The 12,381-nt window shown below is 43.1% G+C and overlaps 1 protein-coding gene across 5 annotated transcripts in view; it reads left to right on the forward strand.

The window, feature by feature from the left end:
- FGGY (FGGY carbohydrate kinase domain containing) overlaps positions 1-12,381 on the forward strand; it is a 381,964-nt gene that overhangs the window by 347,848 nt on the left and 21,735 nt on the right. For all 5 annotated transcript variants that reach the window (XM_069981325.1, XM_069981328.1, XM_069981327.1 and 2 more), the window contains one exon: positions 1,800-1,894. In XM_069981325.1, the coding sequence (XP_069837426.1) occupies positions 1,800-1,894 (95 nt within the window). The remainder of the gene's footprint in view (positions 1-1,799; positions 1,895-12,381) is intronic.

Genomic DNA, 12,381 nt, shown 5'->3' on the forward strand with positions numbered 1-12,381 from the left:
TCAGACCCTGTTCACTGTGTAGTGCAAAGTGGAACAACTGATCAGATGTTCTGTCACAACTACAGTAAGATATGAGCGAATATTGAGCAGTATTAGGTCCGTCCAAACCCAAACTCCCAGAATTTGATTACTGGTGAATGAAGTTGGATGCGAACCTAAGGATGCCAGGAAAACATGGATACAGTCATAAGCCATAGGCTGTATCCATGTTCTCTAGGACTCTCTAAGGCTGCCTCCAACTTCTGCAGCCTCCGGTAATCAAATGCTGCACTATTGGGTTCGCACAGACCTAAACTCATCTCTAATTCTAACAAATCAGCGAGTTGTGGCCTATTCTGTGGATAGGCCATCAGTCATGAAAGTTCTAAAAAGCTCAATACTTTACAATGCAAAATTGCAGCCTATGCATTCACTAGAGAGCAGTGACATCACTGACAGTACAACCTATCCATTCACTAGAGAGCAGTGACATCACTGAGAATGCAGCCTATCCATCACTAGAGAGCAGTAACATCACTGAGAATGCAGCCTATCCATCACTAGAGAGCAGTGATATCACTGAGAATACAGCCTATCCATCACTAGAGAGCAGTGACATCCCTGAGAATACAGCCTATGCATTTACTAGAGAGCAGTGACATCACTGAGAATACAGCCTATCCATCACTAGAGAGCAGTGACATCACTGAGAATACACCCTATCCATCACTAGAGAGCAGTGACATCACTGAGAATACAGCCTATCCATCACTAGAGAGCAGTGACATCACTGAGAATACAGCCTATCCATCACTAGAGAGCAGTGACATCACTGAGAATACAGCCTATCCATCACTAGAGAGCAGTGACATCACTGAGAATACAGCCTATCCATCACTAGAGAGCCGTGACATCACTGATAATACAGCCTATCCATCACTAGAGAGCAGTGACATCACTGAGAATACAGTCTATCCATCACTAGAGAGCAGTGACATTCCTGAGAATACAGCCTATGCATTTACTAGAGAGCAGTGACATCACTGAGAATACAGCCTATCCACCACTAGAGAGCAGTGACATCACTGAGAATACAGCCTATCCATCACTAGAGAGCAGTGACATCACTGAGAGTAGAGCCTATCCATCATTAGAGAGCAGCAGTGACATCACTGAGAATACAGCCTATCCATTACTAAAAAGCAGTGACATTACTGAGAATGCAGCCTATCCATCACTAGAGAGCAGTGACATCACTGAGAATGCAGCCTAACAATCACTAGGGAGCAGTGACATCACTGAGAATGCAGCCTATCCCTCACTAGAGAGCAGTGACATCACTGAGAATGCAGCCTAACAATCACTAGAGAGCAGTGACATCACTGAGAATACAGCCTATCCATCACTAGAGAGCAGTGACATCACTGAGAATGCAGCCTATCCATCACCAGAGAGCAGTGACATCACTGAGAATGCAGCTTATCCATCACTAGAGAGCAGTGACATCACTGAGAATACAGCCTATCCATCACTAGAGAGCAGTGACATCACTGAGAATACAGCCTATCCATCACTAGAGAGCAGTGACATCACTGAGAATACAGCCTATCCATCACTAGAGAGCAGTGACATCACTGAGAATACAGCCTATCCATCACTAGAGAGCAGTGACATCACTGAGAATACAGCCTATCCATCACTAGAGAGCAGTGACATCACTGAGAATACAGCCTATCCATCACTAGAGAGCAGTGACATCACTGCAGCTTATCTTGGTGAGAATGAATCCATTACTTTAGAACTCTGTTTCTTTCGTACAGGTCTTCCAGTTGTGTTATCCAATGAAGTAGAATCAGTTCTTGTTGGAGCTGCTATCTTAGGAGCCTGCGCCTCTGGTGATTTCACATCTATCAGGGTAAGTTAAATGTTCCCAACAGTCACCTTTGTAATCACCTACATTTACACAAAAAAAGATCAAATGTCACAAATGTTACATTACTTATCCTGTACTGATCCTGAGTTACATCCTGTATTATACCCCAGAGCTGCACTCACTATTCTGCTGGTGGGGTCACTGTGTACATACATTACATTACTTATCCTGTAATGATCCTGAGTTACATCCTATATCCTCAAGAGCTGCACTCACTATTCTGCTGGTGGGGTCACTGTGTACATACATTACATTACTTATCCTGTATTAGGCCATGTTCACATGGCGTAAGAGAGCGGCCGTTCCGTGACCTGGCCGGGTCACAGAGCAGCCGGTCTCTGAAAAGATCATCCCGGAAGATCTCTCCCGCCGCAGAGTTCTGATGCGGGCACATCAGTGCGCGCTCCCGCATCAGAGCTCCCCACTGCACACTATGAAGCTTCACTGAATAGTGGCCGCAGAAAACTGACATGTCAGTTGTTTGCGGTGCGGCTAGGGATCCCGGCCGGAGCGTATACTATGGGGGAGATTTATCAAAGGGTGTAAAATTTAGACTGGTGCAAACTACACACAGCAACCAATCACAGCTCAGCTTTAGGCAGTGCTGAAAGGAAAGCTGAGTAGTGATTGGTTGCTGTGGGCAGTTTGCACCAGTCTAAATTTTACACCCTTTGATAAATCTCCCCCTATGTGTTCACGCTCCGGCCGGGATCCCATAGACATCCGGCCAACATATTTTCTCGTATTAACTACGGCTGTAATTGCAATTGGCGAATTGAAATTGAGTGGATGGCCGCCATTTAATGGCAAATATTGGCTGTTATATAACGGCCGTTGTATTAAAAAAAAAATGGCAGTTATTTACTGTTATATGGCGGCCAACCACTCCATTTCAACATTGTGTGAACAGAGCCTTTCTGTGTTTTCAATCCACTCCTGGTTTTGGTTGCAATATGAGGACCACAATACTGACTGAAATATACGTAGTGTGAACCCAGCCTAGGGCTATGTTCCCACTATGTAAGAGACCGGCCGTTCCGGTCTCTGCCCGGATCATCCCGGATCTTTCCGGCCACAGGGTTCTGATGCGGGCGCATCAGCGCGCCCACATCACAACCTCCCACAGCACACAATGAAGCAAGCGGTCGGAGCCGCTCGCTTCACTGTGTGAACTTAAAGGGTTTCCTGAATTGCCACCGCAGAAAACTGACTCCGGCCGGGATCCCATAGAAATTTAGTCAATGTTCCACACTGCATTAAGTACGGCCGTTGTTGCTATCCGTACTTTTACGTAGTGTGAACATAGCCTTATACTGCAGTTAGAGGTTAGTCAATTAAAACACCCATCTTTCTACAGACGCTGAACACTTTCTACCAGAATTACACAGTCTTTCTCCCCTGTATTCCTCTGCTCCCTCTCTATGACTGGGAGTGAAGATATATATATAAACTGATTTTTAAACCAAACGTGTGAACCAATTTTCTTCTATTATATAATCTAGTTATATTACTCAGCGCTAACCACCAATTCAGTTTTATATAGGATCATTTATGTTATAGAGAGTTACTGCGGGAGGTTTATACACCGCAGATCTGCTCAGATATTACACTAACCAGCAGAAGAGAAGGAAATCTGTACAGAAACCTCAGAAAAAGGGAATAATCTACATATAAACAAATTATAGAAGGAAAGCAGAGAGGGAGGTTCTCAGCGGTCACATTACTGTGCAGGATTACAGGATATACTGAGAACCAGATGTCTAACCTAATGCAACCCCACAACATCCACATCTACAGGAACCATACAGCACCCAGAAAACAGGGCACCCCATATAAGTAATGTGTAATGTCTCATAACAGTACAGGACGTAACTCAGGATCAGTACAGGATCAGTAATGTAATGTATGTACACAGTGACCCCACCAGCAGAATAGTGAGTGCAGCTCTGGGGTATAATACAGGACGTAACTCAGGATCAGTACAGGATCAGTAATGTAATGTATGTACACAGTGACCCCACCAGCAGAATAGTGAGTGCAGCTCTGGAGTATAATACAGGATGTAACTCAGGATCAGTACAGGATAAGTAATGTACAGTATGTACACAGTGACCTCACCAGCAGAATAGTGAGTGCAGCTCTGGAGTAATATACAGGATGTAACTCAGGATCAGTACAGGATAAATAATGTAATGTATACACAGTGACCCCATCGGCAGAATAGTGAGTGCAGCTCTGGAGTATAATACAGGATGTAACTCAGGATCAGTACAGGATAAGAAATGTACAATATGTAGTATAATAAAGGGTATTTTAGACCAGTTTTGTGATTTCAGAAAAACATGTTAAGTATTGGAGAAGTTACTTAGTTAAGTTGTAGAGTAATTAGTAGTGAAGTGACTGTGAAATGATACTGACAGTGGAATCACCCTTTAAGTCAACAGTCATAGAAGAGTTTTTGTTGTTTTATAGCAAACCACAGTATATTTGTAGAGGAAAGTCCTGGAGACTCTTTCCATGTGAGCAGGTTTACACTAGTTAAATGAATTAGAGTCTATGGCTCCTTCCAATGAGTCACAGTGACACTTGTGATTCAGCTCAGGTTGTGTTGCATAAATTAGCAGTGGCTGGAAAGTCAGTAAAAAACAGCAGTAAAGTTGCTCATTGTCTGCACAAAACATTTGCTTTTTGTACAACTCATAGGGGGTGGTTCAGAAGGAAAATAAAAGGCACACATGGACACACTGGCCCATCAGGGTACCAGACCCTCCATACTATTACTCCTGCACATGTTCTGTGCAACCAGACTGGGACCTTAGAACTTTCATTTTCATGGTTAAAGGAAACCTACTCTAGTACCACCTTTATCTTGGGTGAGTATAGAAAGAATTAAAGCATTGCAGCCAGGTATAAATGTAACAATTTAACCAACACAAAGGGTTGGATTTTCAATAGGCAAAAGAGAAAGCCCTGCATGAAATGGAGGCTGGTCCTCAGGGGCGGGGCTATAGTGTATTAAGTAGAAATCAGAGGGTGCATAAGGGTGAAGCAAGAGAAGCCAGGGTAAGAAGGAATGCTTAATTATTGTATCTGTTTGCAAGACGAGTTGACGATCATTACAGCTAAGAGAGAAGATGTCTATATCTGAGGATCGGCCCTGCAGGAAAGGAAGGCTGCTCCTCAGGGGCGGGGTTATAAGCATATAGTGGATATGTGGTGTATAGGCTCACCCTAATTTTTAGATACATGGGATGTAGCTGTAAAATACCTATGTTACAGGACTCATAGACTAAATTATGTATTTTCAAGTTCTCTGATATCCTCCCACAGACCAAAAACTTGCTAAGAGATTAAAGGGTCAACTTTAAAAAATGAAGAGTTAAGGCCCTATTATCTGCTTGCTCTTTGGCTGATCTTTAACATTATTACATGGGGCAAAATCTGTCTGATTTGGCATATAATCGCTTGGAGTAATAAGGCCTTTACTGTGCAGGTCTGGCAGCAATCTGCTGTTATCACTGGTGGAAACAGTAGAAGCCTGCCCACTCCTCCTTTAGCGGCCACTACAGGATATATGTGATATTACTTGGTACCTATTACAATTAATATAATACAAGTGGTGCCTTGGATTATGAGCATAATTAGTTCGAGGCTCGTCTTGTAATCCGAATCACTCATAAACCAAAGCAAATTTTCCCATAAGAAATGGTTCTACACCCCCAAAAATAATGATTTTTTTTTTTTTATTCTGAATAACAGTTAAAACAAATGAAACAAACATTTAGAAACAGCTAAATATGTGATATTATAAGTTACTGTACAGTATAGCAACCAGCATGTGGTGTATAATGTATAGTAACTGCATAATCCTGATAACACAGCCACAGTTTGTAGATACAGGATGGATCTGCAGATCCCCATAAGAGAAGCAGAGCTGCTGTCAGAGGTCTGTGTGGTCACATGACAGCAAAGGGGAAGGTGGGTGTGTTCAGCATGGACCAATCAGGAAGTAAGAATCACAGAGCAGTGCAGGAGGACAGTTACAGAAACCTCTCTATACAGCAGTGTGAGTGGCTGAGTGTAAGTGCAGTCACATTATAGCAGCTGAAGTGTGTATAGCTGAGTGTAAGTGCAGGCACATTATAGCAGGAATAGAGAGGATGGGAATGAGCAGGGTATACGGTGAGCACATACATGCAGCACTCTCTGTCCAGGGAGAGAGGAGTTACAGCTCTGGTGAGATTACCTCCACAGTCCTGTCCCCTGATGCAAGCCCCAGCCTGAAGTGGATCTGCTATTATTTGGAAGATGAGGAAGACTTCCTGGATCAGAGTACATGGCTGTAGACCCCGCTATGCAGACCATGTTCCATCCCCACTCTCCCTCCGACCCAGTACTGGGAGCTCTTAAACCAAAGCAATGCGCTTAAACCAAGTTACAATTTTTAAAAACTGTGAGCTCTTCTTGCAAAACGCTCTATATCCAAGTTATTCTTAAACCAAGGTACCACTGTATATGATTGTGCTGGTATCTCCAGAGTATGGGGCTGCTGTCTGCACTCTAAAAAAAAAGAGATATCCCTTCAGGATGTACATATTCACTGACAGGGGATCACGGACAGAGATTAACCTAATAGAATAACTTTTTAATTGCCATTTTATCTCATTTCCCCCAAAGTATATAGATTAAATTAAGAGATTGGACTGTAAACCCCTTAGGCCCCTAGATTCATACCTAACCTTTACAATGTGACTAATCAACAAGTCACCCAGAACCTGCGCGTGGCCCGAGGATACATTTTAACCAGATATCTGGAATATATAATTATTCTTATTGCACATGTGTTGTCAAAACTTCATCTCATATAATTACTGTAAAAATAGAAGAAAACGCGATGTACCCAAGGATCGGCTGCAAGCTCCTAATAACCCCTAATCCTGACACAATTGCTATGTATAGAAAGGATTCATTGGAAATAAGTTACACAATGTTTTATGAAGCCAAATGTATTACTGTACCTGTGCATCCAGAAGTCGTCTGCAAAGTTTAAAGGGGGCGTTCACCTTCATAGCACAAGTGTGACAACTGTAACAAAAAAAGTATCATGCAACAATAAAATTACTGACCGTAACCGACTATATAAATGAATTGCCTAATGTCAGACAGCTCAGTGGTTTGCAATGGAAATACTAGTGCTAAATAATTGACATACTATCTAGGGTACATATAACATACACTGTGCTGGGGCTCTTATTTGTTGTAGCATTATTGCATTTATTTGTTGAAGCAACTAATAACAATCCCCTCACCTACCATAAATCTTACATGTGACCTAAGGACATGTACTGCATATCGAGTGTATACATTGCAGTAGTTTATCATAATGTCATTCTTGGTTACACAATGAGTATGGTGTAACATGTAAAGAATCAGTTCTGTTACTCAATAGCTTTATTACTGCTGTAACTGGAGATGAATGTCAGTAAAGACCAGGCGGCACAAAGAGAAGTCACAAGTTCAAATGTTAATGCAATGTTATGTGTGTGTATGATAATTTAAAGGGGTTATCCAGCGCTACAAAAACATGGCCACTTTCTTCCAGAGACAGCAACACTCTTGTCTCCAGCTTGGGTGGGGTTTTGCTGCTCAGTTCCTGTTGCACCCCACACCTATGGCTGACACTGACGCCTCTCGGCTACATTTAAAAACCAACGCCAGGATGTTGGTATATAATTTGATCAAACCATATTTCCCCATGTACCACGTGCAGGTTCCCTGGCTCACATGAGTCCCTACACTAAATCAACACCATGTCTGTCAGTGACCGCCAGCCCCACAAAGCGAGTGCAAGCAGGGAAGGGAGGCCACAGAATGGCCCTGCAACCCTGTCACAGGACCAAACCCCAAGGCCCCCCAAACCCAGTAGGCGCCACCAAGCAACACAAGTGTGAACAAATACTTACCACACACCACTGCACGGAAGGTAAAATGCGAGAAATAGGAGGTACTTACCATGTGTGCACAGGTGCTTCCTGCTAATTGGGTCACATGGGTCTTACAAGGAGGAGTGCTAGCCACTCAGAAAAGGGAGAAAAGTAAAATACTGACATGGAGAGAAAGGAGCTGCTCCACCTCACACCTATGGCTGACACTAATGCCTCTTGGCTACATTTAAAAACCAACGCCAGGATGTTGGTATATAATTTGATCAAACCATAGTGCCCCATGTACCACGTGCAGGTCCCCTGGTTCACATGATTCCCTACACTTCATCAACACCGTGTAGGTCAGCGACCGCCAACCCTGCAAAGCGGACCCATGTGACCCCAATTAGCAGGAATCACCTGTGCACACATGGTAAGTACCTCCTAGTTCTCCCATTCTACCTCCGGTGCAGTGGTGAGTAGTAAGACCTTGTTTACAATTGTGTTGCTTGGTGGCTGCTTTCTCCGCCGGCGGCGCCTGCTGGGTTTAGGGGGGGCCCTTGAGGTTTGGTCCTGTGACAGTGGGGTTGCAGGGTCATTCTATGGCCTCCCTTCCCTGCTTTTGCTCGCTTTGCAGGGTTGTCGGCCGCTGACCGACACAGTGATGAGTTAGTGTAGGGACTCATGTTGGCCAGAGGACCTGCAGGTGGTACATGAGGCAATATGGTTTGATCAAATTATATACCAACATCCTGGCGTTGGTTTTTAAATGTAGCCGAGAGGCGTTAGTGTCAGCCATAAGTGTGAGGTGCAGCAGCTTCTTTCTCTCTCCCTGTCCGTAACTACTATAATACTGCTCATATGTACAAGAATATAACTACTATAATACTGCTCCTATATACAAGAATATAACTACTATAATGCGGTTCAGGGAAGAAACAGAGTGCTGCACCTCACACCTATGGCTGATACTAGTGCCGCTAGGCTAAATAAAAAACACATCAGAATTTTGTGTATGAATTGATCAAGCCATACTGCCCCATGTACCTCGTGCCGGTATCTGATACACATGGGTCCCTACACTAAGTCCACACCGTGCCAGTCAGTGGCCACCAACCCCGCAGGCGTGCACAGTCAGGGAACGGGGGCCATGGGACGGCCTTGCGACCCCCATGCCACAGGACCAGACCCAAAAACACCACACCAGAACCCGGCCAGCACCGCCGGCGGAGAAGGTCGCCCCCAAGCAGCACAAGTCTGGATAAGGTATTACACTCACCAGAGGACCTGCGCGGTGGTACACGGGGCAATATGGCTTGATCAATTCATATACAGACACTCTGGTGTTGATTTTTAATATAGGCCTAGCGGCATTAGTATCAGCCATAGATGGGATGTGCAGCCGTTCCATTCTCTCCAGTTCATAACTACTATAATACTGCCCCTATATACAAGAATATAAGTACTATAATACTGCTCCTATATACAAGAATATAACTACTATAATACTGCTCCTATATACAGGTATATAACTACTATAATACTGCTCCTATACACAAGAATATAACTACTATAATACAGCTCCTATATACAAGAATATAACTACTATAATACTGCCCCTATATACAAGAATATAAGTACTATAATACTGCTGCTATATACAAGAATATAACTACTATAATACTGCTCCTATACACAAGAATATAACTTCTATAATACTGCTCCTATATACAGGAATATAACTACTATAATACTGCTCCTATATACAAGAATATAACTACTATAATACTGCCCCTATATACAAGAATATAAGTACTATAATACTGCTCCTATATATAAGAATATATCTACTATAATACTGCTCCTATATACAAGAATATAACTACTATAATACTGCTCCTTATATACAAGAATATAACTACAATACTGCCCCCAATGCAGACATATTATGCCCTGTGTATATATGTGTATGGGGTGATATTATTTTGTCCTCCCCGGTGTCGTTCCCTGGTGACTCCGCAGTGCTGTGGGAAGTGCTGCTCTCTCGATCTCCTCTGGCCCTATAGCTGACAATGTGAAGTGGCATGTAGTTTGTGTTGGATGGAGCTGAGAGAACTGACACTTCTATAAAGATCTCCCAATCCATTACATCTGTCAGCACGTCTGAGAAGGGGAAGTTTAATAGTCAAAGCAACTCAACCACAATCCCCCCTCCCCATTCTTGATAAATCCACCCTCCTGCTGACCGCTCCAAATATAATAGCCGAACGGTTTATAATAAAAGACAGACAGATGGTGGAAGATAAATGAAACGTGTCCCTTAAAGGCACACTGCACCTAAACACCAGCCTCTCTCTATATGCTGTGTAGCCGGATGCGATCTATTATTCCCTGTTATCAGCTCTGTCATGCTGAGGAGTGGACCACTATAGATATATACCTTTTTTTATTATTTTCTTACATGTATCTTTCTTTTCAGCAGTGCAATGTTAAGCCAGCTGTGCGCATCACAGTTATATTGGCAGATCCTATTGTTTTTGGGATCTGTGAGGTCTAATAATATCATCTAGCATATGAGAATGGGAAAGAGGTCCAATCCCACCCCCACCCCACCGACTGGAAGCAAAGCAGAAATTCTCTGTGCGTTTTTTTTATTAGTCTTTTTTTAGCTTCATATTTTTAATGGAATTAAGCTCCTGAAGTTCAAGGCCTGCTATTAGTGCTACGGATTGTAATAACACCTCCATATAGTTGCCTAAATAACAGACTATATAACACTTGCTACCTGTTGCACCAAAGATGGCCACACACTTTTAATAACTGACAGCCAAACTTTCCTCGTCCTCCCCATACACAGAGATGGTTGGCCCGGCCGAGCAATCCTGTGTTCTCCACTGGGGAAGGGGAGGTACAGTAAGCTGCACCAAGAACTTTCCCTTACCTCTCCGAGAACAAAGGGGTCAAGCAGTGATTTTTTTTTATCTCACCCGACTCTTATCTCCACTTTCCTCATCTGTTTTTGGACGGTCAGAGAGCCCCGTACACTTTATATCTATGGACGAACTAGCCAGGAGCTGTGGGTGTAGCGAAAAAAATAGTTTGAAATGTATGGGGATCTTAACTTTCATATAGTTTACTAAATACCGCTATACAGTGTCCACTACAGATTGTAATAAAGCATCCATACAGTTCCCTAAACAACAATGCTATACATCGGCTGCTATAGATTTTAATCAAACATCCATATAGTTGCCTGAATGACAGTGTCTGCTGCAGAATGTAAAAGAACTTACATATAGTTCCCTAAATAATACTGCCATACATCACCCGCTACAGACTGTAAGAAAACATCCATATAGTTGCCTAAATGACAGCATTATATAGTATCCGCTACAGATTGTAATAAAACTTCTATACCGTTCCCTTAATAACAGCGCTATATAGCACAAGCTACAGATTGGAATAAATTGTCCATATAGTTGCCTAAATGGCAGTGTTATATAGTGTCTGCTACAGAATGTAATCGATGTTCTGTACATTTCCCCATATAATAGCCCTATACATCACCTGCTAAAGATAGTAAAAAGATTGCCTAACTACAGTGCCATTTAGTCCAGTACAGTGCTGCCGACCGCCAGCATACAGCGTATAAGTTATATACTGTACTGTAAGGGTGTGTGCCTCAGTAAGCACATTCACACTCGCTGACCAGAGCGAACATGTGGGGAGAGATATCTATCAGCCCTAGCCACAGATGGGGAGACGGGATCACAGCAGTTATGTAATGTCTATGGGTCCCCTGGAAGCAGCAGTGATATCATCAGCCGGGCTGTTATCAGATATAGATAGATAGATAGATAGATAGATACACACAGTGCAGCCTGTATACTGATGGTCTGCGCTATATCCATCCTGTGGCTTCTACCACAAGAGCTACAACCCCTAGTCTCGTGTCTCTTCTCCATCTCCGTATTGTGCACTTGTGAATCATCAACTATTTTGAGAAGTGTTAAAGACCCATCGATGTGATGCTGTCATCCGGAGCCGCTTAACCCCTTGTGCTCCAGGCTGGCCTTACATCATACATTCCTCTATCCAAGTCCTTGTGTTATTATTTTCCCTTGTGAAAACAAATATGGCCGCCATTGTGGCTCCCATGACTGCTGCCCATAACTACTGCCTCAAATCCAAAATGAAAACTTCATTGCAATTAATTTACGCGCCTGGAACAGAATTCGGCATATAGCCAGTTTGATACCTGTGGGTTCGTCTTCCCCAGTATACATTGTAGGGGTTCACCCAAGGTGTATCGCTAGTGTGTATAGGTGCTGGTGCGGAGTCCCAGTGATGGAAAAATAACAGCTTTACTGTGCAGTATCTTGAAAATACAAAATACTTTGGCAGGAATAGATAAATCTTTGTACAGGCTTCAGTGCTTAAACTCAGATGTGCGGAGGAGATGCTTGCAAAAGTAGAATACAATAGAGGTAGTTGTAGCGGTGCTTAAACCAAGTAGAGTAGACTCGAGCAGCGTAAAGGAGAGGA

The sequence above is a fragment of the Dendropsophus ebraccatus genome, chromosome 8, assembly GCF_027789765.1.
Source record: "Dendropsophus ebraccatus isolate aDenEbr1 chromosome 8, aDenEbr1.pat, whole genome shotgun sequence".
NCBI classification, from domain to species: Eukaryota; Metazoa; Chordata; class Amphibia; order Anura; family Hylidae; genus Dendropsophus; species Dendropsophus ebraccatus.